General features: G+C 35.7%; 1 protein-coding gene across 2 annotated transcripts in view; it reads left to right on the top strand.

Moving 5' to 3' along the window:
* Positions 1-8838: 8838 nt before the first annotated feature.
* ZBTB41 (zinc finger and BTB domain containing 41) overlaps positions 8839-25993 on the top strand; it is a 43626-nt gene continuing 26471 nt past the window's right edge. The window contains exons 1-5 of one of the 2 annotated variants that reach the window (XM_055319056.1): positions 8839-8902; positions 9626-10927; positions 18927-19134; positions 19857-19926; positions 22621-22768. In XM_055319056.1, the coding sequence (XP_055175031.1) occupies positions 9805-10927; positions 18927-19134; positions 19857-19926; positions 22621-22768 (1549 nt within the window). In that variant the 5' untranslated portion in view covers positions 8839-8902; positions 9626-9804. Of the gene's footprint in view, positions 8903-9437; positions 9456-9625; positions 10928-18926; positions 19135-19856; positions 19927-22620; positions 22769-25993 lie in introns of those variants that run through there. The other variant, XM_055319055.1, reaches the window with a different exon arrangement.

Genomic DNA, 25993 nt, shown 5'->3' with positions numbered 1-25993 from the left:
GGATCATATGGTAGTTCTATTTTTTTTTTAACCTTTGAGGAACCTCCATACTGTGTTCCACAGTAGCTGCACCAGTTTGTATCCCACCAAAAGTTCATGAGGATTTCTTTTTTCTCCACATCCTCATCAACACTTGTTTTTTCTTGTGTTTTTGATTTAAGCTATTCTGACAGGTGTGAGGTGATATTTCATTGTGGTTTTGATTTGATGATAAATAATGTTGAACAGGGATCCCTGGGTGGCTCAGCAGTTGAGCACCTGCCTTCAGTCCAGGGCATGATCCTGGAGTCCTGGGTTTGAGTCCCACATCGGGCTCCCTGCATGGAGTCTGCTTCTCCCTCTGCCTGTGTCTCTGCCTCTCTCTGTGTCTCTCATGAATAAATAAATAAAATCTTTAAAAAAATAATGTTGAACATTTTTTCATATGTATATTGGCCATCTGGATGTCTCCTTTGGAAAAATATCTAGTCATGCCTTCAGCCCACTTTTTAATTGGATTATTTGGGTTTTTTGGTGTTGAGTTATATAACTTCTTTATATATTTTGGATACTAACCTTATCAGATATGTCATTTGCAAATATCTTATCCCATTCAGTAGATTGCCTTTTAATTTTATTCATTGTTTCCTTTGCTGTTAGAAGCTTTTTATTTCAATGTAGTCTCATTAGTTTATTTTTGCTTCTGTTTCCCTTGCTCAGGAGACATATCTAGAAAAATGTTTCTATGGCCAATGTCAGAGACCTTATTCCTTGTGCTCTCTGGTAGGAGTTGTATGGTTTCAGGTCTCAGTTTTAGGTCTTTAATCCATTTTGAGTTTAATTTTTGGGGATGATGTAATAAAGTGGTCCAGTCTCATTCTTTTGTACATAGCCATCAGTTTTTCTAGCACAATTTGTTAAATAAACTGTCTTTTTCCCATTGTTCTTGTCTCCTTTGTCACAAATTTATTGACCATATAAGTGAGGATTTATTTCTGGGAGCTCTATTCTGTTTTATTCATATATGTGTCTATTTTTGTGCCAGTATCATACTGTTTTGATTACTACAACTTTGTAGTATGTTTTGATATCTGGGATTGTGATACCTTCAGTTTAATTCTACTTTCTCAAGATTGCTTTGGCTATTTTAGGTCTTCTTAGTTCCACAGAAATTTTAGAATTATTTGTTCTGATTCTTTTAAAAATGCTGTTGGTATTTTGATAGGGATTTCATTAAGTCTGTAGATTGCTTTGGTTAGTATAGACATTTTAACAATGTTTGTTCTATCTGTGAGCATGTAATGGCTTTCCTTTTCTTTGTGTCTTCTTCAATTTCTTTCATCAATGTTTTATAGTTTTCAGAGTACAAATCTTTCACCTCTTTGAGTAACTTTACTCCTAGATATTTCATTCTTTTATTATAATTGTAAATGAGATTATTTTCTTAATATCTCCTTCTGCTCATTCATTATTTGTGTATAGAAGTATAACTGATTTCTATATGTTGATTTTTATATCCTGCAGCCTTATTGAATTAATTTATCAGTTCTAGTAGTTCTATGGCAAAATCTTCAGGGTTTTCTATATATATAGTATCATGTGACCTGCAAATAGTGAAAGGTTTACCTCTTCCTTACCAATTTGGATGCCTTTTATTTCTTTTTCGTATCTGATTGCTGTGGCAGTGGCTTCCAATAATATGTTGAATAAGAGTGGTGAGACTGGATACACTTGTCTTGTTTCTGATCTTTGGGGAAAAGATCTTAATTTTTCACCATTGAGGATAATGTTAGCTGTGGGTTTTTCATATATGGCCTTTATTGAGGTATGTGACCTCTAAACTTACTTTGTGGAGAGTTTTTATCATGAATGGATGTTATACTATGTCCATTGCTTTTTTGGCATCTATTGAAATGATCACATGAGTTTTATCCTTTTTCTTGTTGATGTGATGTATCACATTGATTGATTTGCAAATATTGAACCCATACTTGAATACTGGGAACAAATCCCACTCGATAGTGGTGAATGATTTTTTATATGTATTGTTGGATAATTCCCATTTTTTTACTGTTACAAGTACAGTTGCTATGAACTTTTGTATATAAGACTTTGTGGATATAATACTTTTGTTTCTCTTAGATAAAGATGGAATAGCCAGCTTGCACGATGTGTGTAAGTTTAATATTTTCTGAAATTGTTCAACTATTTTCCAAAGAACTTGTACCATTTTACATTTCAACAGCAAGTGTATGGGATTTCTTGTTGATCCACATCGTCACCACCACTTAATATCATCAGTCTTTAAAAGTTAGTTATTCCAATGGATATACAGTGGTATCTCACTGTGATTTTAATTGGCATACTCTTTAAGATGTATTATAAAATAAAAGATCTTTCATGTGCTTATCCTCTTTCAGGAAGTGTCTGTTCAAGCATTTTGCTCATTTGCTCATATTTTTTCTTCTTATGAAAGGAAAAATGAGTTTTAAAAGTTCTTTTTATATTCTGGATATCAGTTCTTAGTCATGTATATGTTTTTTTAATATCTTCTCCTATTCTGTAAATTGCCTTTTTATTTTCTTGTCTTTGGGGAATAAAAGCATTGAATATTAATGAGATCCAATTTAATGATGTCTTTAAATCTATAGACCAATTTGTGGGCAATTGACAACTTCACAAAATTGACTCTTCCTATATGTGAATATGGCTTCTTTCTTCAATTATTAGGTCATTCATTTCTCTGAGGTATGTTTTAGGGGAAGGGCTCAGAAAACAATAGCCAATATGTCAAATTCACTCATGGCTTGTTTTTGTATGGTCCATAATATAAGATTAAATTTTACATTTTGAAGAGTTGTCAAGAAAATGAGGAACAAAATGGGATAGAGACTGTCTGGAGCTTATAAGCTTAAGCCTTTAATATGTGGCCCTATACAGAAGAAAGATTGTCAGCCCTGTTATAGGGAATTGTGTATAAAGGTCTTAAATAGAACTTAGTAGATCAATTCTCAGGCATTTTATATATTTGATACTGTTGAAAAACATCTTTTCATGATTAAGTTTACTTAAAATGTTACATTCTTGGTACAAGTTAGCTGTTCAATGGATATTCAATGAATAAATGAAGAAAACATTTTCACTTTCTCACATCAACTGGTGAAACAGCCTATCAAAGGATATTGATGTAAGACCAGACAGAGCAGCAAAAGGAAAACATAGGGAGGAGATTCTGGAGAATGTAGGTTTCATTTCTTTTGTGGCTTTCTACCTCTGCTCTTTCCTCATTGGCCCTTGCCCCATCAGCTACTTCCTCTGACAAAAACTTCTGACACCTTGGAGAAATGGCAGTTGGTGCTATATAATTGAGGAAATGTAAAAGGCATTCTTTTTAAATTTTTATTTCATTATTGTTCACTGCTGGTATCTTAGGGTACTCCAGAGAAACAGAACCAGTAAGATAGATATTTTAAGAATTGGCTTACATGTTTGATTGTGGGAGCTGGTAAATCTGAAATCTGTAGGGCAGGCCTGCAGACTAGAAAGTCAGGTAAGAGTTGATGTTCCACTCTTGAGTCCAAATACCTCAGGGCAGTAGGCTGGAAACTCAGGCAGAGTTTCCTTAGGGAAAGCTCAGCCTTTGCCCATAAAGCCGTCAGCTGATTGGATGAGACCTAAGATTCTTTCTTTAGCCAGACTTTAAGCAGGCTCCTCTAAGCTCTCTCTCAACCAGACCCTGAGTTTTGAGCTTCTGTGTTGGTTTCCTCATTGTTCAATTTTAGCAAGAACCTACTAACTCAGTTTAGCCAGAATCCCTCACCCTTACTATCTAATATCTTGTTTCTCATATTCCATCACACCACAGGTGAGGACTGAACATGATGACTTGTCTTCATTAAGAATCCTATCAGGTCAGTTGAGCCAAAATCCCCTCTTAACCCTGACATTTCCTCCTAAGAGTTTTCCATCCACTGACACGCCCCTTCCCCTGGCCAGCTCCTGGGCTGTAAACTCCCACTTTTCCTTGTACTTGAAATTGAGGCCAATCTCTGTCCCCTACCACAAAATCCCATTGAAGTAGCCCTCCTGCATAAATTCTGCCTTACTGTTCTTTGACAAGTGTCAGGAATAATTTTTCTTTAACAGGCTCATCCATATTATGGAGGATATTTAGTTTACTTAAAGTCTACTGAAATGAATGTTAATTACATCAAAAATACCTGCACAGCAGCATCTAGATGGGTGTTTGACCAATTTGACCACATTAACCGATACAATCATCCATCACAGCTCCTATAGTATAATATTATTTCATGTTGCATGTTAACTTTGTGTTCTAAAATTTTTTTGTATTAATAGTTAATCCATAGTTGTTTTTCATCCAAGCCTTATACCTTTTCTTTCTTATCCATAGTTATTTCTCCTGGGTAAGATCTCCATTAACATGTCAAATTAAAGTGATGACAAAAGGCATGCTTCATGCATTATCCATTTCTGTAGAAATAGTGACTTTTTTTGAGTCAAGTATGGTATTTGCTGGTGTTTTCTGTTTTGTGTGTTTGTGTGTGTGTGTGTGTGTAGATTCCATTTATCATACTAAGAACTTATGTTCCTAGTTTGAGGTTTTTTCATTTTTTATTTTATTATATTTAAAAAGATTTTATTTATTTATTTGACAGAGAGAGAGAGAGAAAGCTCACTAGTAGGCAGAGTGGTAGGCAGAGGGAGAAGCAAGCTCCCTGCTGAGCAGAGAGCACAAAGCAAGGCTGATCCCAGGACCCTGGGATCACTGTCTAACATAATTTTGTGTGTTTAATTTATTAAATGTTTTTCTGCATCTATTGAGATGGTCTATAGTTTTTATTTTTTATTCAGTTAAGAATTACATTAGTTCATTACTAAATTTCAACAATTCTTGAATTGTAGCTCTTTCTCCCTCCTTTTCTCTCCCACTCCCCCCCATATATATATATATATAACACACACATAGAACAGTTGGATTTGATTTTAAGATTTTGTACCTAAGATTTTGAGTGAGTTTGATCTGTAATTTTCATTTCCTGCAATGTCCTTCTCAGGTTTTGATATAATGATCCTGCTGGCCTCATAATATAAGGTAAATATTGCTCCCTTCCTCTTTTTAAATACATTTTTTGGAAGAGTTGTACAAATTGGTAATATTTCTTCCTTAAATGATAGATGGAATTTATTATCTGGAAGACTTTGTAGAATTAATTTACTAAAAATAAGACTGCTAAATCTCTGATTCAATTTTGATAATTTATGTTTTCCTAGGAATTTGTCTATTTCATATAAATTTTGAAATTTATTGCTATAAATTGTTTATAGTACCTTCTTGTTATGGTTTTAATGTGACTAGAACCTGTAATAATACCTTTTTTATACCTCATGTTATTTGTTCCTTCTGTTGTTGTTGACTATTCTTGCTGGTAATATATCAATTTTATGCCTATTAAAATAATAAATTTTGGCTTCTAGATATTTTGTCTATTCTATATTATTGGGTTTATTGGAATAACATTGTCTTATCGACTTATAATAATTGTAGGATGTATAACTTCCTCCTTATTTTTTTTTCTAGAGGAGGGGCAGAGGGAGATAAGCAGACTCCTAGCTATGCCAGAGGGCTGATGCAGGTCTTGATCCCAAGACCTTGAGATCATGACCTGAGCCGAAATCAAGAGTCCAAAGCCCAACTGACTAAGCCACCCAAGCGCCCCTGTCCTCCTCCTTTGTGATTCAGATATAGATATATAGATATATACATATTTTCCCTAAATGTCTAACATATATATGTATATTTTAGCAATTATATATACATATATATGCTATATATATGTATATATTATAGTCATTTATGCTACAGGCCTATCAAATTTTTTTTCCTGAAAGAACCAACATTTGGCTTTGTTCATCTGTAAGTGTGCTTCCTTTTTATTTCATTAATTCCTATCTTATCCTTTTTCTTACTTTTTTATGTTTACTTTTCTAACTTTGAGAACTTAGACGCTCATTTTCAGCTTTTTTTTTTTTTGGAAATATAAGAATTTAAAGAAATCAACTACCTTTAATGCATAGCTTTAGCTAGATCCCACAGTTTTGCTATGTTTCATTATTACTATTCAGTTCAAATTATTTGGTAATTTCCATTGTGATTCCTACTTTGAATCATAAGTTATTTGTAAGTTATACTAGTTTCCATTGTATGGAAAAATTTAAAGTATCATCATTACTGTTATTATTCATTAATAATCTCATTACACTTCTTTGAAATATGTTGATAATTGCTTTACGACAATGATCTTTCTTTTTTTACCAGATCAATTTTTATAAGTGCTTCATTTGTATACTGTAACTGTTAGATGCACTATCTTATGTGTATCATTTAGGTCAATTTTACTAAGGCTTTTTAAAAATGGTATGCTTCTTAGTAATTTTTTGATGTAATCAGTTACTATAAGTTACTATATGAATGTTGGTTTGTCTTTCTCATATTAGTTCTGCCAATTTTTAAAGCACAGGTTGATATTTTGTTAGAAGATCGCATCCATCATTTTTTTAAAAGTCTTTGTTTATTCATTAGAGACACAGAGAGAGAAAGGCAGAGACACAGGCAGAGGGAGAAGCAGGCTCCGCGCAGGGAGCCTGATGCGGGACTGGATCCCAGGTCCCCGGGATCATGACCAGAGCCAAAGGCAGACGCTCAACCACTGTGCCCCTGCATCCATCATTTTAACCACTGTTGCATTCAGTTATATTCTCCTTACACTTCTAAGATTTGGCGATCCTTCAAACTGATTTACTGTTCATTTAACAGGTTAAAGACCAGCAAATTCCATCAGAACAGCTAAACTGTTTTGCATATATAGACATTCTTAATAATAGAATGTTTTTAGAATTTTCAGGGTAAATTCTAAAGAACTCATCTGAAGGTCACTGTTAACAATGACAGTATGTGCATTCCAGAAGATTTACAAAACTATTAAGAAAATAAACTCTTGGGTTTATATTTGCATCTTCTCTTTCCTTAATAGCCAAATCTTGCCAGAAATTTCTCAACTTTTTAAGTATTCTAATATTCTGATTTTTGCTCTATTGCTTCTCTTTCTTACATTTCACTTTTCTTTTTCGGTTTCTTTGTATATATTCATTTTTTTACTTGGTTTTAACCTCTCTTCTGTTTTAATATGAGAATCCATAATTATACATTTCCATCTCTAAGTACTAATAAAATGATAGCTTTCACATCTATTTCCTTAATCTGCTTGGTTATTTTTAGCAATTTCTCACTCATTTTCCTTCAATTCCTCCCTTTATTTTAAAAAGCATTTTAAATATACTTATTTTGTTTCCGAGAAACCCAGTATCTTCAGGCTTTGTGCATCCGAAGGCTGCAGAGAATGTTTTTATAGTTTTTAGTCTCTTGTTTTTGATTGACTCTCATTTTAGACGGCTGGCTTTTGTGGGAATGAGTCATGCAGGTGACAGGAATCCTTGTCCGGAATTCGTGTGAGTGCTAGGTGTTTTCATTAAGGGTTTTAACTATTTTCAAATCAAAGAAAACTTGGGTCAGTCAAGTTTCCTCAAAGTTTCCATCTTCTCGCAGGAGAAACTTTCCACCCCAACTAGTTCTTCCACTGCGAGCGGTGGCCCCTGTAGGCTCCCAGCTGTACCTTGTGCGTGTAGGGGGTGATGGGTGGCGCGGGGTCACCAAGTCTGGTGACCCATTCTGTTTGGCCTCAGGCTCTTATTTTCCTTGCTTCTGCAAAACCGCCTCAACTAGGACCTTGCTACCAAAACTGAGGTCCTCAGCCCAGCGATATCAGCATCACTTGAGACTCTCAGAAATGCCACAGCTTAGGTACCGGCTTCAAAAAGCTGTTCTCGTTGGGGTTTTTTTTTTTTTTTCTTTCTTTTTGTTTTGCCTGCCTTTCCTGTCCTAACAGCTGTGTACTTACTTGTACGTACAACTGTCCCGATATTTTCTGTGTACATGGAGATGTTAAAAAATAATAATAATAATAATAATAATAATTTTAGGAGCAACCGCCTTCGGGGTTTAATATTTATTTATTTATTTATTTATTTATTTATTTATTTATTATTTATTTAATTAATTAATTTATTTATTTAATTTATTTATTTATGATAATCACACACACAGAGAGAGAGAGAGAGAGAGAGAGGCAGAGACACAGGCAGAGGGAGAAGCAGGCTCCATGCACCGGGAGCCCGACGTGGGACTCGATCCCGGGTCTCCGGGATCGCGCCCTGGGCCAAAGGCAGGCGCCAAACCGCTGCGCCACCCAGGGATCCCCGCCTTCGGGGTTCAAAGCCGAAGAGGACCGAGAGGACCTCAACCTCTTGCTTAGATGAGGTCCGCTAAGGCCGGCGTGCGTGCCGCGCCCTGGGTCGCGGGGCACCAAGCGGCACGGCCACCAGCGCGGAGGAAACCGGCGCGTGCTGTCGCGCCTCCGCCACTTTCCCCGGCACCCAGCAGCCTCCTCGCCCTGCCCCCCACCCCCACCCCACCCCCACCCCCCGCACCGTGCCGCAGCCTGGTTTTCCCGCAAAGCCTCGTGCGCGTCAGTCACCGCGGGGCCGCCAAACCACCGCGAAAACGAGGAGTAACGGATCCGGGGCGTAGCTACGGTCCCCTCCCAGGGAGCGCGGAAGGGGGGCGCACGGAGCATGCGCGCAGGCGGGGTGCGCGCACATGCGCAGTGCAGGCGCGGAGGCTGCGCGCGGGTGACGTGTTCGGCGGCTGCGGGGGCGGCGGGGCGCGGGGAGGGGAGGGAGGGTGAGGCGGGGGGCTGAACCCGGAAGTGGGTAGGCGCTGGAGCGAGCGCGCCCGGAGTGGAGCTGAGCGGCCGGGAGCCGGCGGGGGAGCCCTGCGTCCCCGGTAATGGGTCTGTGGGGCGTTTGCCCGGGGAGACCGGGGTGGGGAGGGTGGCGGGCCGGCGTCGGCGGGCGCGGCGTCCGCCTGGGCCGGGCCTGGGCAGGCTCCTCAGCTTCCCTCCGCCGCCCCGCCGGCGACCCTGCGGCTCCTGCCGGGCGCCCCGCCCGCGGCCGTGCGCTGCGGGCCGTTCAGCCGCGGGACGCTCTCGGTCCCTGAGGAGGTGCGCCCTCCCCGCGCGGGCGACCGGCGTGTCGGCGGGGAGGCCGGGGGGTCGCGGCCGCCACGGCCTTGTTGTGCCAGCCCGGTGCCCCGAAACCCTGAAGGCAGCGCGCCTCAGCGCGCCTCAGCCTGCGACCCGCCGCGATCTTGGAGGGACCCCCCCCTTTTTTTTTTTTTTTTTTTTTTTTTTGCCCTCTTTTTAACCCATCCCGTTCGTGAATCAGGCCCGAAAGGTGTGCTCCGGCTTCCTTTAAAAATCATTCTTTTGTTGCCTGTCTTTTATAACCCGGCCCTCCTCGTTCTCCACCCTAAAACCATAGCCGCGGGAGAACGGAAGGTGTGACTTTATTATAATTTAGTTTTGATTTAGAAAGGATTGGTACGCGGGTGCCCTGAATGGATCTTTAAGACTGTGGTTTTTTTTTTTTTTTTTTTTTTGCGATGGTTTTTGTTTTTTTTTTTTATTATTGCTATTCTTATTTTTACGTGTTTCTTCCTCTTTTGCAGACCATGAAACCGTCGGGCACGCCCCTCCTGAAGCTGTTAACCGAGACAATCTAGTTTTTTGGTTTTTCTGTGGTTGTTGTTGTTGTCCTTTTTTTTTTTTCTTTTCTTTTCTTTTCTTTTTTTAAATACGTCCCTTAAGACACTTATGAAGTTTCTTGTTCTGAAACTGTTGTACTGCAATGAAGAAAAGGAGAAAGGTTACTTCAAATCTTGACGAGAAGATCCACCTGGGCTATCACAAAGATTCTCCAGAAGGCGATGTCGCAGTGGGGTGTGACGAAGTAACCTGCACTCCTTCCCCAGAAAGACCAGCTCCTGAAGCTCTTCACTGCTACCAGGAACTTCCTCCCTCTCCGGATCAGAGAAAACTTTTGAGTTCTTTGCAGTATAACAAGAATCTGCTGAAGTATTTAAACGATGATAGGCAGAAGCACCCGTCCTTCTGTGACTTACTTATCATAGTAGAAGGGAAAGAATTTAGTGCACACAAAGTCGTTGTTGCGGTCGGCAGTAGTTATTTTCATGCGTGTTTGAGCAAAAATCCAAGCACTGATGTTGTCACCCTGGATCACGTAACACACTCCGTTTTTCAGCATCTGCTTGAATTTCTGTACACGTCAGAATTTTTTGTGTACAAATATGAAATACCTCTTGTGTTGGAGGCAGCAAAATTTCTGGACATTATAGATGCAGTGAAGTTGCTAAATAATGAAAATGTTGCCACTTTTCAGACTGAGCTGGCTGAAAAGTCTTCACCGGAAGAAACACTAAGTGAATTAGCTGGAAGACTATCAAATAATCATCAGTGTAAATTCTGTAGTAGACATTTTTGTTACAAAAAGTCTTTAGAGAATCATTTGGCTAAAACCCATAGGTCCCTTTTATTAGGGAAAAAACATGGGTTAAAAATGCTGGAGAGAAGTTTTTCCACAAGGAGATCGAAAAGGAATCGGAAGTGTCCTGTTAAGTTTGATGACACCAGTGATGATGAACAAGAAAGTGGTGATGGGTCAGACCACTTGAATCAAGAAAATTTTGATAAAGAAAAGTCAGACAGGAATGATTCTGAGGACCCTGGAAGTGAATATAATGCTGAAGAAGATGAGCTAGAGGAGGAAATGTCCGATGAATACTCCGACATTGAAGAACAAAGTGAAAAAGATCATAATGATGCAGAAGAGGAACCTGAGCCTGGTGATTCTGTAGGAAATATTCATGAGGGGTTAACTCCTGTAGTCATTCAGAACAGTAACAAAAAAATTTTGCAATGTCCTAAATGTGATAAGACATTTGACCGCATAGGTAAGAAGAGAAAGCTTGTGTTCTGTCTCTAATAACTTTTCCTGATATTTTAAGGGTGATAATTAAAAACGAAGCTTTGAAAGTAACTTTTAGAGGAATATTTAACTAGGGTGGGTATTCGATAGTGCCTATTTTATCTTGTTTTAAATTTGTTTTGATTCAGGAATTTAACTGTTTTTATTAGCTTTTATTTTCCCTATCTCATGTCCCATTAAAGGTGAAGATCATAGTTCAGGTATTTGGTATGAAAAAACTCCAGACTTAATAATTATGAATGTCGTGCTTTGATTTATATGTTGATTTAATTTCCTAGATAAGTCCTATTTTTTAAGCCCTAGAAAATTGAATTTAGTATAATTGAATTCAACTTAATGATTTGTATACTGTTTCCCCTTGAACATGGCTGAGTTGCATGTCTCTAGTTGAGTTGCAAGTCTCTAGTATCTAGCTAGTACTGTTTAGAATTGGAATGTTTCAGTTTAGGCTTATAGTTAAGAATAAAACTGAACTGGATATAAATTAATTCTGTAGGTAGAGACTTTAGGAAATGTCTTGATTAGTAGTATTCTTTATTATAATAATTAGTAACTTTTTCTTTATTAGAAAAGTATATGCAGGAAATGTGATCTATAACCTTAAGTTAAAAAGTATGTAAGTGAACATTTAATTTCAAGAGGTCTAATATTTGCCAGCAAAATAATTTTTGGAGGTGGTTTTACAAGAACTATACTAATGTAAACTTTTAAACTGCAATAGTTAAGCTATTTCTATATAAATCAAAGTTCAGAAATTTTTAAATATACTCCACCACATAATGTTAAAAGGAACATTGAAGTGCAGCTTGACCTTGTAATATTTATGCAGTTTGATATATCCCCATGTATTTCCAGTGTTGAGTTACTTACGTTACTGGTTTAGGTAAAAATTGATTTTATAAGGTATTGGTAATCATTTGCTCTTAAAATATTGGACAGTATACACCCTATGGCATAAGTGGTAACCTCTTACTGCTTTTTATTTTAAGCCTTTGAATCTCCAAGTCAGAATATTTTTGACAATCCAATTTAATAATTACCATTATTTTTACTGTGTTTGAGACTGTACAAACATGAATAAAATAATTTCGTGAGTAACTCAATTGGAAGAACATAGGAATAAAGGAACTTGCTAAACTCAGGCTCTCTTTCTCTCTCTCTCTCTCTCACATGCAACTATAAAACAAGTACTGTGAGGGGCATGAGAAGAGAGTATTTTTGGATTGAGATACTAGAGAGTACATTATCTTTTTAGTAGATTCTTCTTTGACTCTATATTCTTAGAACATCCCTCTTCTACTCTCTTAGTTTGACCTGATTTGACTTGAGATGAATAAGCAGGGGTCAGGTCACAAGTGGCATTGTAGGCCCAAACACTTAGATCTCTAAACTGTCCTGTTGAATGTGAGGGCTGTGAGATGCTTTAAGAGTAAGAGGAGTTGTATGTTTTCTAATTTCAAGTAAAATTGGAAAACTAAATACGGTAATTCATAGTCTCTCATAACGCTGTCAAGTTCGCTCATAAAAAAACTTAGTAATTTTATTTAGTTTGGCATTTCCTCAAATAATTTTATTATAAGACACTTCTGTGGTGCTTCTTTTAATATCCAAAAAAAAAAAAAAAACCCACTGCAGTTCTTTGCACCCAATTTAGGAAAACACTGCTCAAGATTAAGTTCCCAATATACTAAGAGAAAGGTGTTATGCAGCTTTTTTAACCGAGGGCAGCCCAAATAATTGTGAGAATCAATAGGTCACATTGTAGACTTACCTGCAGCCTACTTTTCTGAATGTATTGGATAATATACCCTTCTTTTTATCCACCCCTTCTTTTGCTTAAGCCTCACTGGTGCCACTTGCTTTTCCCCAGGACTGAGATAGAGAAAGATTGAGATTGAGATTATATCATATTGATTAAAAAAGCTTGAGCAAAAAAAAAAAAAAAAAAAAAAGCTTGAGCAATAGTGAAGTCAGACCACCTGCATTTTTTAATCCAGATCTTGGGCAGCTTACTTATTAACCTGTCTGTATTTTTGTTTCCTCATAGGTAGAGGGGATGATGCTGATACAATGGTAGTAGTACCTTCTCATGGAGGTTATTATGAAGATGAAATGGGGTAGTCTTGTGAGTCACTCAGAATACTGTATGAAATTTAGATATTGAAGGAATACTAGCTGCTCTTATTGTTAATCTAGTATAGCTATTACATATCTCTACTAGTAATAAACATGAAATTACATATTCTGTGTTCTCAAGAATGTTAAAGTTTAATGAGTACATGCAAAAACACAATCATTGCAGTGAAGATAATCGTACCAGGAAAAGTAAAAGGAATCAGTAAAGATTTCATAGAGCAGATAGCATTTGAACTGAGAACTAAAGAATAAGAAAGAATTTACATGGCAAAAGGACTAACACTGCAAAGATGTTGAGGTATATTGGTTCTGGAAATTGCTGAGGACTGGGTGATTTCAAGATGGGTGAGGAGGTATAATGAAAATGGTAGATGAAGATTGGCACGTAAGCAGAGGTCAAATTTTGCATGTTTTTTATGCCATATAGAAGAGTTTAGATTTTATCAGTGAGTGATAGAAACTTGAAAAAAAATTTGACAAAGGAAATGACAGCCTACTGAAGTTTCAGGAAGGTCATGATGGCTTCAGTAGGGAGACTGAAATTGGAAAGGACCAGAGGATATTGTAGCCTTGGACCAGGAAGATGAGTAGCATTGAGGATGGGCTGTGGGAAGGGGATAGATCAACAGTTGCACTGAATATAGACTAAGTGGACTGGGTGATGGATAAAAATGGCTACCTAGATTTTTGGTGGTTTATTTCTCATTAGATTTTAAGCCTGAAAATTTTGTGTCTTTGGTTACCAATTTTTGTTAATACCCTAGGTCATTGCAAGTAGCAAGTTTTCAGTAAGCTCCTATTTAAGTGAACTAAATGTAAAGATTGGTGTCTGACGTAACTTTGGACTTGTAAGAGGCCAGTTGGCTTCTTTATAAGCTTCTAACTTTGGTGTTTTGGAGTGGTTTATGAGAATTAATGAATAAGCTGTGAGACCTGCTGGAACCATTAGCTCCACACTATGTAGTCGACTAATTGGATTCCATTACTTTGGGTCTTTTATCCTTTCTGATGTATTTAATAGTTGCTTGAAGTGGGACTCCTGATCCAGTTATATTTTTCCTTAGGCTACCAGCTGTCTTGCTCTCAGTGTATTCTCATGCAAATAAGAGTCCTTTGACCTTTCCCCCTTAAGGGTAAAGTGGGTGAAAAGGCAAAAATAGGGAAAAGATGACAGATGGGTGAGAGAAAATTTGGATAATTTATCTTTTTTATTGTGCCTACTGGGAACTAAAATCTTTCCTTGGATTAAATTTATAATCTCTTCTAGAGATAGAAAATACTTTATAGCTTTTTAAAAAATGTGACTCTCTAGACCAACCTGACAGAGATTCCACTTTGTTCTTAATACAGAAGAGTTATAACAGTGACACAGTTCTTTAAGGCTAAGTAGTTAAGTGTTCTTTAGAGTATGCCATGTGAATAAATTCAAGGAATAATAGAAGATTTAGCAATACTAGATACACAATGAGCTAATTTGGGAATATTTCTTTTTGTAAAACTCACAAAATCTGACAATGGTAATTTTGCATGACTCACGGGGGAATAATAAATTCTTAAGCACGAGGTCAAGTTTTTTTCATGTGAAAATTTCTTTAGCCTGGGACACCATTCATATTGGGATTCATTTTAGAAAAATTCTGTGCTTGAAATTTGTTAGTTTATACATTTTCTTTTGGTAACCAAGAATGGTTGGACATAGTATATTATTCTCTGAAGGGATACTATTTTTTATTGACAAATTTTTTGAAATGAATATTTTATTTATTGTTGAATTCTCTCCCCACCGCATAAGAAGAAACAAATGTAGGTGTTGACTGTTTATAAGTACCTCCCACACTGCTACCAGTTTTTTTAAAAATGAAATTTCTTTAGAGATTAAAATTTTCCCTTATTTGCCCCTAGAGATCTACCTGACTTTTACGGGTTCAGTGTTTCCTTAGGAGCTGTGTCTCTACTGTTGTTCAGAAATTCAAATCATAGACATAATTGGCCTTGCAATGCCTGTGTGCATAAAATTGAATTAATAACCTAACAAAAAAGTTTTTTTCACTTTAGATATTCTTAATGTCATAATGAATCATTCAAATACATGTATTTTCATTGGTCTCTCTGGACTCTGCTGGATTTATTTAAATTACTTTTTTTTAATTTTGGATCTTCTGGTTAAATTTATTTTTCTTGGTTAAGCCATAAGTCTATTTGTCTTTAGGAAAATGGAAATTTAATAGTTAAAAGTGCTTTTGATTTTTAATTTAACTGTCATTTTGGTGGTTTTGCTATTCAACTACATGTAACTTAGTTTGTATTTGCAAGCAAGAAAGAATTTCTTTAATTAAAGGGAAAATGCTTTTAATGATTAACATCTTTTCAGCAAGGGGATTTTCATAGGAAATACAAAATTTGGTGAAAATTTTTTCTTATACTTTAAGATTTGTTGAGTTGCTGTTGTTCACTTGAGTATAAAAATGAGATTTAAACATTAGATGATTGGTTGTCTTTTAACTAAATGTGCACTGTAATGCCCAGTTAAGAATGGGCCTTTTCTTAAAAAAAAAAAAAAAAAAGTTGAAGTTAATCATTGAAAAATCACACTTTATACTCTTGATTTGTGTGACTTTTAACTAAATGTGCACTGTTAAGAGTGGGCCTTTTCTAAAAAAAAAAAAAAAAAAAGTTAATCATTGAAAAATCATACTATATACTCTTGATTTGTTTACACTTTTTTTTTTACCACAACTATGTGTCACATAATTTGAAAAGCAAATTTAATAAAAATGAATTGTGAAAACTTTCACAATCAAGGAACCTTTTTAATTCCTTGCAATGATCTCCATCTTTTCAAAATTAAAATTGTGGGATTTTAGTACATAATAATAATATTTGGATTCTGACTTTATATCTAATTGATGTGTAATAAAGGTTAAGGAATCTAATACATGCATGCCTTTTTATAATAATAGAAAAAGAATAAGATCAACTCAGAAAACATTTTCCCAAAGATATTATAGCAGTAATGTCTGGTTATACCCTGCAAAGGTAATATGAATCAGTATTTTGGATAGTTCAAGTTCAGAGATGCATATATTATTATCTAATATACATATTTACACATGTGCTCATACATAAATTGAAACAAAAACATTGCACAAAAATAATGTGAATATGCTCTGGTATTTTCTACTCTATTCTGTTCCTTTCTTCCCTTTCAAATTCTATTCACAACCTAAGGAATTTATTTCATGAACACTAATGATCTTTAGTTTGTAAAACACTTGATTTAAGCCATAAGAGTTCAGATCATCTTCTGTAGGACCTACTTATTTGTGACATTTCAGATTTCACCTTGGGACACACAAGAACACCTTTCCCCCAATAAATTCCAGTATTAAATCTCATTCCTTGAACACAGCAGAGGAAGTGGTGGTCGTAGGTTGTGTGTATACGTGTACAAATGGAGAATATCTCCCAGCAGTGGCAGAGAGAAGACAGAGATGCTAGGCTATTTTAACAACGGTAAGGGAAAAAGTGAAGTTCTTAGACTTTTTCCAGAGAGCTGAAACCCCAGTTTGATCTATTATAATATATATTCATAAGTCCGCTATACCCATATCTATATTTGAAGGATACTTACAGGTGTGTACTGTGACTAGTAACCACATAATAATAGTAATAGATGACTAACATTTATCAGTGCTTACTAAATGCTGGAATGTTTTAAGCATTGTGTATATATTAACTCATGTGCTTCTCGCAACCCCATGCAGTATTAATAAACTGAGAGAGGTTAAATAATTATCTTAGTTAAGGTCACACAGCTAGTTTAGCAAGTGACCAAATACTTGAGTTTCCTGACTGTATGTATGTAAATAGTGCATCCACCATCATCTGTGTGGTCTATACATCAGTACTTAATGGATTTTTCATCATACTTCAGTTTTTCTTTGCTTGTAATTGTCAGCTTTCCCCCTCCCTTGAGAAAAATACTTTGGTTCCCTTTTCTGGGTATTCTGTATGTAAGTGTAGTGGAATTAATTTTTAGGTAATAAACTAGGTGTTTATTAAGCTTAAACATACATAGATGTATGTAATAGAATGGTGAACTCATTTATTTCACTAAGAAAAATAATTACGATTATCTGTTTTCCTCATTGGTCTGGAATATTTGGGTTGTTTTCTAATTTCCATGATATGTATAGAATTTTTTCTAAGTATATAATTGAAATGCTATATTTACATTAGCTTTGGCCTAAAGAAAAATTTATACATTTATTTTGCTGAGCAAAGGTAGGCTTTTAATTGAACACTGCTGTTACCAGTAATATTTTTTCTTATTTTTATTGCTTTCTGCTCAGAAGTATTCTTCATCGAAATTTCTACTTTAAGTTACTAGATGTGCTCATTCACAGCTTTGATTACAGAGTAATAATAAACAATTGATAGCTCATACTGTATCAGACATTGTTAGAAGTGTTTTAATATGTATTGATTCATTTATTTCTATGACAATCATATAAGGTAAGTATTTTCATTTCATTTTTTTCAGCTGAGAAGGATTTGAGGCATAGCCTGTTATTTTAAAAGCCAGCATTTATATCTAGGTGCATAGATTCAGGGTCTGTGCCCTTACCTGTGATGCTGTTCTGTCTCTGGACTTTAGAAATTTCTGTTCTACATAATAATATGAAAAATTTTTAGTCAAAATAGGAGTATAAATGAAAATTAAGCCAAAATGTATCTTTTTATTTCATTTTTTATTGTAACTTTTTCCCCTGGAAAGTTCATGCTAAAATTTCTTGATTTTTTTTTTCCTGTTGGAGAAACATATAACATTTGTACAGAATTTAGATATATATTCAGATTATAACACAAATCTCACATTAGTATGACTTTGGGTGTCTATGCATTATACCAGCTCATCTTTCCTTTTCCTGCTTTCTTTGATACTGCCCACATATGTTGGCTTTAGCAGTTTAATGTTAAGCATGCATCAAGTACAGGTGATTTGTTTTCTAATGTCTTATAAGTTGGCGAGATCTTACATGAATATACTGTAGTAAAGTATAGGTTTTGTTGAGTATTCTAGATTTGTGGTACCCTTTCCAGACTCCCTTCTGTGGATAGATAGATAAAACTGTCAAGAATTCTAAGATACATAAGCGTATTATTTCTCCTTTTGAAAAAAAAAAATTAGTTGACAGAAAAAAGAGCAAGCACAGGCAAGGGGAACGGCAGAGGAAGAGGGAGAAGCAGGCTTCCTACTGAGCTGGGAGCCTGATGTGGGGCTCTGTCCCAGGACCCCAGGACCCCAGGATCATGACCTGAGCCGAAGGCACACACTTAACTGAGCCACCCACACAGTCCTTATTTTGCCTTTTTAAGATATTTTTAAAAGGACTGTCAAATCTGAAAATTTTTTTCAATTCATGCATATACATACTAAAAGTGAAGTATAAAAATAGTAAATCTTAAGTGACAAGTAGAATTTTGCTGAAGGTCAATTTTAAATTAAAAAATATATATATTAAAGTTTTATTTAAGTTCAGTGACTTTGCCAACAGAATTTTAAGCAAATTTACTCAAGTCTTAATTTTTAAATACCTAAACATGAATAACTGTTTTTCAGTGACCCTAGTTTTCAAGGAAAGCAGTACAATCAAAGTAATAAGTCTTAAGGTTTATCAGAGATCTATATTTAAGTAAGGTTTTCAAATTTTGTGTGTGGGTGTGTGTATTAAATGTTACTAATCATGAGATTTTATTTCACTGTCAAATTTCAGTCACTATGTACTAATATACTGAATGTAATTTTAACTTCTCTCTTTTTATAGGGAAATATGAGAGCCACACACGTGTTCACACAGGTGAGAAGCCCTTTGAGTGTGATATTTGTCACCAGCGCTATTCGACAAAGTCTAACCTAACTGTTCACAGAAAGAAGCACAGTAATGAAACAGAATTTCATAAGAAGGAGCACAAGTGCCCTTACTGTAATAAACTTCATGCAAGCAAGAAGACTTTAGCCAAGCATGTTAAGAGGCAAGTATTATCTTGCTTCCATAAAATACTTTATTGTGCCTTCTAATTTAAATATGGAGTAAGCTAAAAACAACTGTGGGATGCTTGTCTCCAATTCTTATTTTGCTTAATATTTTGCAGACATTTCTGATTACAAATATATTTGATTACAAATTTAGTAAGAGCAGCAAATGTTTGTTTTTTATTAATGCTATTGAGATGAATCTTTTTGATGTTGAAACAAGAACTAGAGAAGTTTAAGATGGTATTTTAGTCCTCCTGTTTTTTATTTTGGGTTTTGACAGGTGTATTTTCAAAATACATGGTTTTAGAACTTAGGAAACTTATTCTTTGTGCTCAACTTTGTCTTTGGTGTATAAAAATTTGTGAGAGAAAGCATGTTTAGTATAGTATTGCATATTTAATTTTAAGAAAGGAAATTTACTGAAATTTGGACCAAAAAAAAACATAAATCAAGCAAATTATCTTAAAGATTATCTGTGAATAGCTAGGTTCCTGAATGTATTTAAAATATCAGACTTTTCTTTGACTATTTCTGCATAAATTTGGGCATATACATTTTTTAAATGTTAACAATACATATATTCTTAAGGTAATTTACATGTGCTTTTCTCTTTATGAAAGAAATCAGTGCCTGATTCTTATAATCACTGTCGACAGATTATATGGAATATGAACTTAGCTAATATAATCTTTTCCTAATAGTCTTTTTTTCCTTATAGATTTCATCCTGAAAATGCACAAGAATTTATCTCCATTAAGAAGACCAAGAGTGAAAGTTGGAAATGTGATGTAAGAGCATTTAATTTGTAGTAGAAAACCAAAATCGATGTAATGTTACCTCTGGGGAAAGTAATTAGATTTTAAAGTAATATAAACCTAGCTTATCTCACTTTTAGAATCTTTCTTTTGTACAAAGTTATCCTAATATTTTCAAATTAAACCCCATAAGGGGGGATCCCTGGGTGGCGCAGCGGTTTAGCGCCTGCCTTTGGCCCAGGGCCCGATCCTGGAGACCCGGGATCGAATCCCACGTCGGGCTCCCGGTGCATGGAGCCTGCTTCTCCCTCTGCCTGTGTCTCTGCCTCTCTCTCTCTCTCACTGTGTGCCTATCATAAATAAATAAAAAAAAAAATTAAAAAAAAAAATAAATAAACCCCATAAGGGTTAGTTTTTAGATGGTAGACCTGATGGAAATCTTATTTTTATTTTTAATGCAACCACCATAGCATGTGCTTATAGTTGTGTGTATAAACTGACATTGCTATGTAAGTAGGAGTTAAAATGTTAGAATTTTCCCCCCACATCTGGTTATTTGTCTCAAAACTTAGTGGCTTTTAACAACCGTTTTACAATATCCCACCACTTTGTGGGTCAGTAATCTAAATTTGGAGCATAGCTTTGCTAGGTAATTCTATTCCACCTGGTGTCAACTGAAGCACTCAGTTCTTTTCAGCTGATACAAGTGGTCTAGTATGGTCTTGTCTGGTTTGGAGCCACTTTCAAATGGCTTACACACATGGGTAGAACTTGTTGGCTGACAAGCTGCTCAGTAAGGACAGTTGGCTAGGGACCTTGATTCTTCTCCAGAAGTAGTCTCTTCGTGAGGCTACTTAATCTTCTTTCTAGCATGGTAGCTAAGCTCCAAGAAGCCCAGGTTAAACTATCAGCATTTTTGTTTAAAATGTTTATTTTATTTTATTTATTTTATTTATTTTTATTTTAAGATTTATTTATTTATGATAGACAGAGAGAGAGAGAGAGAGAGAGAGAGAGGCAGAGACACAGGAGGAGGGAGAAGCAGGCTCCATGCCGGGAGCCCGATGCGGGACTCGATCCCGGGACTCCAGGATCGCGCCCTGGGCCAAAGGCAGGCGCTAAACCGCTGAGCCACCCAGGGATCCCCGGTTTATTTATTTTTAGAGTGAGAATGCTTCTGCGTGCATGCATGTGCAGGGAGAGGGAGAGAATCTCAAGAAGACTCCCCACCAAGTGCAGAGCCCGAGCTGGGGCTCGGTCCCATGACCCAGAGATGACAGCCCAAGCCGAAATCAGGAGTCAGATTCTTAACCAACTGAGCCACCCAGGAACCCCAAAACGATCAGACTTTTTATGAGCTAGCTTCAGAATTCAGACAGCATCGTTCTCAACACATTCTTTTGTTTAAACAGGTTACTACAGCTAGGTCAGATTTAAGGGGATGGGAATTAGTTTCTGTTTTTCCAGTAGTAGCAAAGAATTTTTAGATCCCTCTTCTGCCACAACCGCTAAAAGACTTTTTCATTATTCAGGTAAATATTGTTTGAAGAAGTCATAAGCTATCATTTGTCTTCCTTATTTTTGGGCTTCAATTTATATATACAGCAAAATTACCACCATTTCTCTAATTTCAGCTTCCAGGAATTGAAGTTAATTACTGTTTGGATCTACATAAGTTGCTTTCTTCTCCTTACTAAGTTTCATCATCAACTATAAAAATAATAAAAATTATACATCACAGGATTATTGTGAGAATTAAGTAAAATAAACCATTAATTATTTAGCATTGTGCCTAATATATAGTACATGTTATATTGTTCTTGTCCTTGTTGTTGTCGTTGTCACAGCAGCCCCTTCCCCTCCCTTGAATAAAAGAAAATTAAGACTTTAGTTTTTTAGAGCAATTCAAGTTTTATAGCATAATTTCTGAGAAAAGTATAATGACTTCCCATATACCCTCTGCCTCTAAAAATGTATATTTGCCCCCATTATCAGCATCCCCTCAGAGTGGTATATCTGTCACAGTATTGAACCTACATTGACCTCCCCCTTTTTAAATCTCATGTCTGCCAGACTTTTTTAAAAAGCTCTTCCTTTTGGCCATTTCAAGAGATAAACTCTAAAACTATTTTCTGTGGTTTCTTATTCTGATTCCCAATTAAATATATGGCAACAATAATAAAACCTTTTATTCATGACATGTGATTTAAAATATAAATTTGGGACACCTAGGTGGCTCAGTAGTTGAGCATCTGCCTTTGACTCAGGTCATAATCCTGGGATCGAGTCTTGCATCAAGCTCCCCACAGGGATCCTGCTTCTCCCTCTGCCTATGTCTCTGCCTCTCTTTCTATGTCTCTCATGAATAAATAAATAAAAATCTTTAAAAAGTAATAAAAAATAAAAATATGCATTTAACAGATTTTAGAAATCTTGACTAGAATGAAGATATTAAGAGTACTGTGTAATCCTAGAAATTATCCTATTAGAAACGTAAGGAGTTGAAATTCAGCTACCTTTAGTACAAATTTAAAATAATTCCATACTATAATTTCTTCACGGCATTTTTTTCCCTGCACAATTAGAATTTGATTATACTTTTGGTAACTTAACTGTTGGGAAAAAATTCTCCAACTACTTGAATTTGTATGTTTGTTTCTCATCATGAGCTTGGTATTTTAACTTTTAATTCAAGTTCCTTTACATTTTGTGTACATTTTCTTTTAGATTTGTAAGAAGTCTTTTACTCGAAGACCACACTTGGAGGAACATATGATTCTACATTCTCAAGATAAGCCTTTTAAGTGTACCTATTGCGAAGAACATTTCAAATCACGATTTGCACGGTTAAAGCATCAAGAAAAGTTCCATCTGGGTAAGCAAATTACTTTTTCTAAGAGCAGTCATAGCAATTATTTTTTTATATATATATTTTTAAGATTTTATTTATTTATTTTAGTAGGGGAGGGACAGAGGGAGAAGGAAAGAATCTTAGGCAGACTCTGCACTAAGCACAGAGCCCTACATGGGGCTCGATCTCACAACCCCGTGATTGTGGCCTGAGCCAAAATCAAGAGTCAGACGCAAGACTCACTGAGCCAGGCAAGCACCCCAGTAATAGGAATTATTGAGTATCACACCATGCTGGAGGAGCCTGCTGCTGTTGAACCACTTAGGAGAAGGAAGTCAGATAAATTGGGAGAAATACGGGATGTGCTGCTGTTCTTGCAGATGAGTAAATGTGTTTATTTTCTGTTTTGGTGGCAGATGTGTCTGTGATCATAAACTGCATTCAATCATAGTTCATTCATTGTTGGATAGGTCTGTGAGTGCTTGAATAAGGCATTTTTGTTTTGGAAAAAACTCATTTTTCAGGGAATGGAATGAACCTAGTATATGTGGAATTCAGTATTATATTTGACAAATCCTTTCTCTAGTGCTTCTGGCCAAGGTGGAAACCTGTATGTTAGATGGTAGTTCAATTAGGTACATTTAAGACAGTTAATACAGATAAAGAATTACTGTCATCCAAAGTAGAGACCATTTGTTCTGCAGCATTGGTGATATAGTGGTGAGCATAGCTGCCTTTCAAACAGAAGGCAGCCTTTTCCCTATTCAACTTACATAAAAATGTATACTTCATGCCTATGAAATTTGTAGATGACATAAAGCTGGCAGAGCTAGTTAATAGAGCAGAAAATAAAAATGTAAAAAAAAATCTTTGTGCTATAGAAAAGTTAAAACAAAATTAAGAGTAAATACAAAATCATAAACATGGGAATTATCTGACTTTTAGTCGTTGGGGATTGAGGAACTGTAAATGGTATAGAATCCAAACTCCTTTATTTATAGATGGGCTTAAAAGCAAAAGCTTTTTAAAGCACAATCTGAACCAATAATGTCATATGACTGACTAAAACCACTGTAGTTTCAAACTATATTAATAAAAATCTATTGTTCAGAATCAGGGAGATAATTATCTCACTGATTTTAAATTCATCTGGAACATTGCGTTCATTTCTGGATACCAACAATCAAGATGGATATTGACAAGTACGTTCTCAAGAGGTGGGTAATTACGGTGACACAGGGTCTTAAAATTATATGAAAGAACCTTGAAGTATGTTGTCGGGGAAAGGTAGATAGCACATCTGTAATAAGGAACCCTTAATCTTTACAATTCTGGTATATAAGACAACGTATGCTGGAAGACTATTTTTTTAGCTTTAGTATTTTATGAAATGCCTTTAGTAAGTTGTTCTATCTCATCTTAGGATTCCTAAGAAGCCATCGTATGAAGCAGTTTTTATACTTAGCAGAACGTAGTTGGAGACATATTCATGGTTGCATGTTGCATGTGAGAAATTTCTTTTTATACATTAGTTCCAGGAAAAAGAGTTTCTCTTGTGAAATTGGTAGGCTTCTTCCTTTTTGAGATGAAACCATAGATAATCATTTTTTGTCCCATGTTATAGAAACATCATAGCAAAATATAATTTTATGGTTAACATATTTGCTTCCACTTCCTTTTCTGTTCTTGATTTGCTAAATAAATACATAATTTAGTAAATACATAGGTATTCTAAGTCGACCTAAGTAGACATCCTAAGGCATAGGTTTAGTTTTAATTTAGAAATTTTTTTAAGTATTGGAACTTAACAAATTGAAGTAACTTAGCTTGCACACAATAGTTATTTTTCCTGTCAGTAAAATTATACAAGCAGATCCTTGAACAGATAGCAGTTAGAATTGTTAAAAGCATTCCTAAAGGGTGGTTGAACTAGAACTGTGTGTGTATATGTTTTATGTATGTACATATAATACGTAATATATACATTTCATATGTATATACACACATACCACCTCTATGCTTCTATTTACCTGAATCACTGTATGTTACGTGATGGATGTATGTACATTCAGGTCTGAGGTATCGCCCAAGAATTTGCATTTCTGCAAGATCCCAAGTGATGCTGATGCAGTTGGTCCACATACCACACACCTGTGTATTACTGCTTTAGGTCATTCAAAGCCATACTTGCACTACGTACATTAGGATTATATATTCTGTAAATCAAAGGGAGAGAGATTTCTAAGGAATACAGTCTGAACAGTCAGAGTAGAAGAATTTTTAATATATCTCTATAAGTATAAAAATCATAATTGGCTTTAAAGTCAAATCTTCTAATTTTATCCTATTTAGAGAGTTGGCATGAAAAACTCCTTTAGTAACTTCCCAACCTAGCTTCAAGTTCAAGGAGGTTCAACTGCATGCAAAACTGGGTATCCAATATAGGGGAAAGAATGTAGGTATTTCTTCTGAAGAACTGGTAAGTAACCGAACATGAAAGAGAATGCTCCTTTCTTTCTTTACCCAGCTGGAGCGTTCAGGAATACATACAGTTATTTTACTCTTGGCCTAACGTACACTTGCCTTAACATACTCATCTTGGTGCTTTTATCTGCTTTATCTTTTTATCTTTAACTGTGCAAATGCTGAATCTCTTTTTTCCAGCTTCTTGAAGGCTTTTTTTATTATTTTTTTTGGTGGAGAGTTGTAAGAGGAGATGGAGGGATTTTCCCTAACACTACTTTACTTAACCCAGTGCTAGTAATGAATTAAGAATCAATAAATACTTGTTGAAGAGTTAATAAATGAATAAAAGGCTCAGATCTCACGGAAGATGAAATATTGGGGATTTTAAATGAGAATATGTTAAAGAAGCTTAATACATTTTGAGGTCATCTCTCAAAAACATGTTGAAACTCCCCCAAAACTATTGCAGCTACTGAACAATTTTTCTTATAGATATGCTTATGAATTCCAGTGTCCAAATGCCTTTTCTTTCCATTGTTCTATTATGATTAATTTCTCATTAGAGTTAGAGTAGAGCCTACAGTATTTTCATCATTAAAAATTTGTGGTTTTGAGGAACAACAGTAAATTTCCAGATTATGAATTCTGCGGATTCCTTTATTCTTCCAAAGTTTCACAGTAACTTCCTTTCTGGTATATGACTGTTTTTTTTTGTTCCAGTCTGATTTCAAACTAGGACTTGGCCATTTCAATTTATTAACTCATTAGGTTATTCATTTATTA

This window comes from Nyctereutes procyonoides, unplaced genomic scaffold (assembly GCF_905146905.1).
Source record: "Nyctereutes procyonoides isolate TBG_1078 unplaced genomic scaffold, NYPRO_anot_genome, whole genome shotgun sequence".
Taxonomy (NCBI): domain Eukaryota; kingdom Metazoa; phylum Chordata; class Mammalia; order Carnivora; family Canidae; genus Nyctereutes; species Nyctereutes procyonoides.
This window is presented reverse-complemented; position numbering and strand designations above follow the sequence as displayed.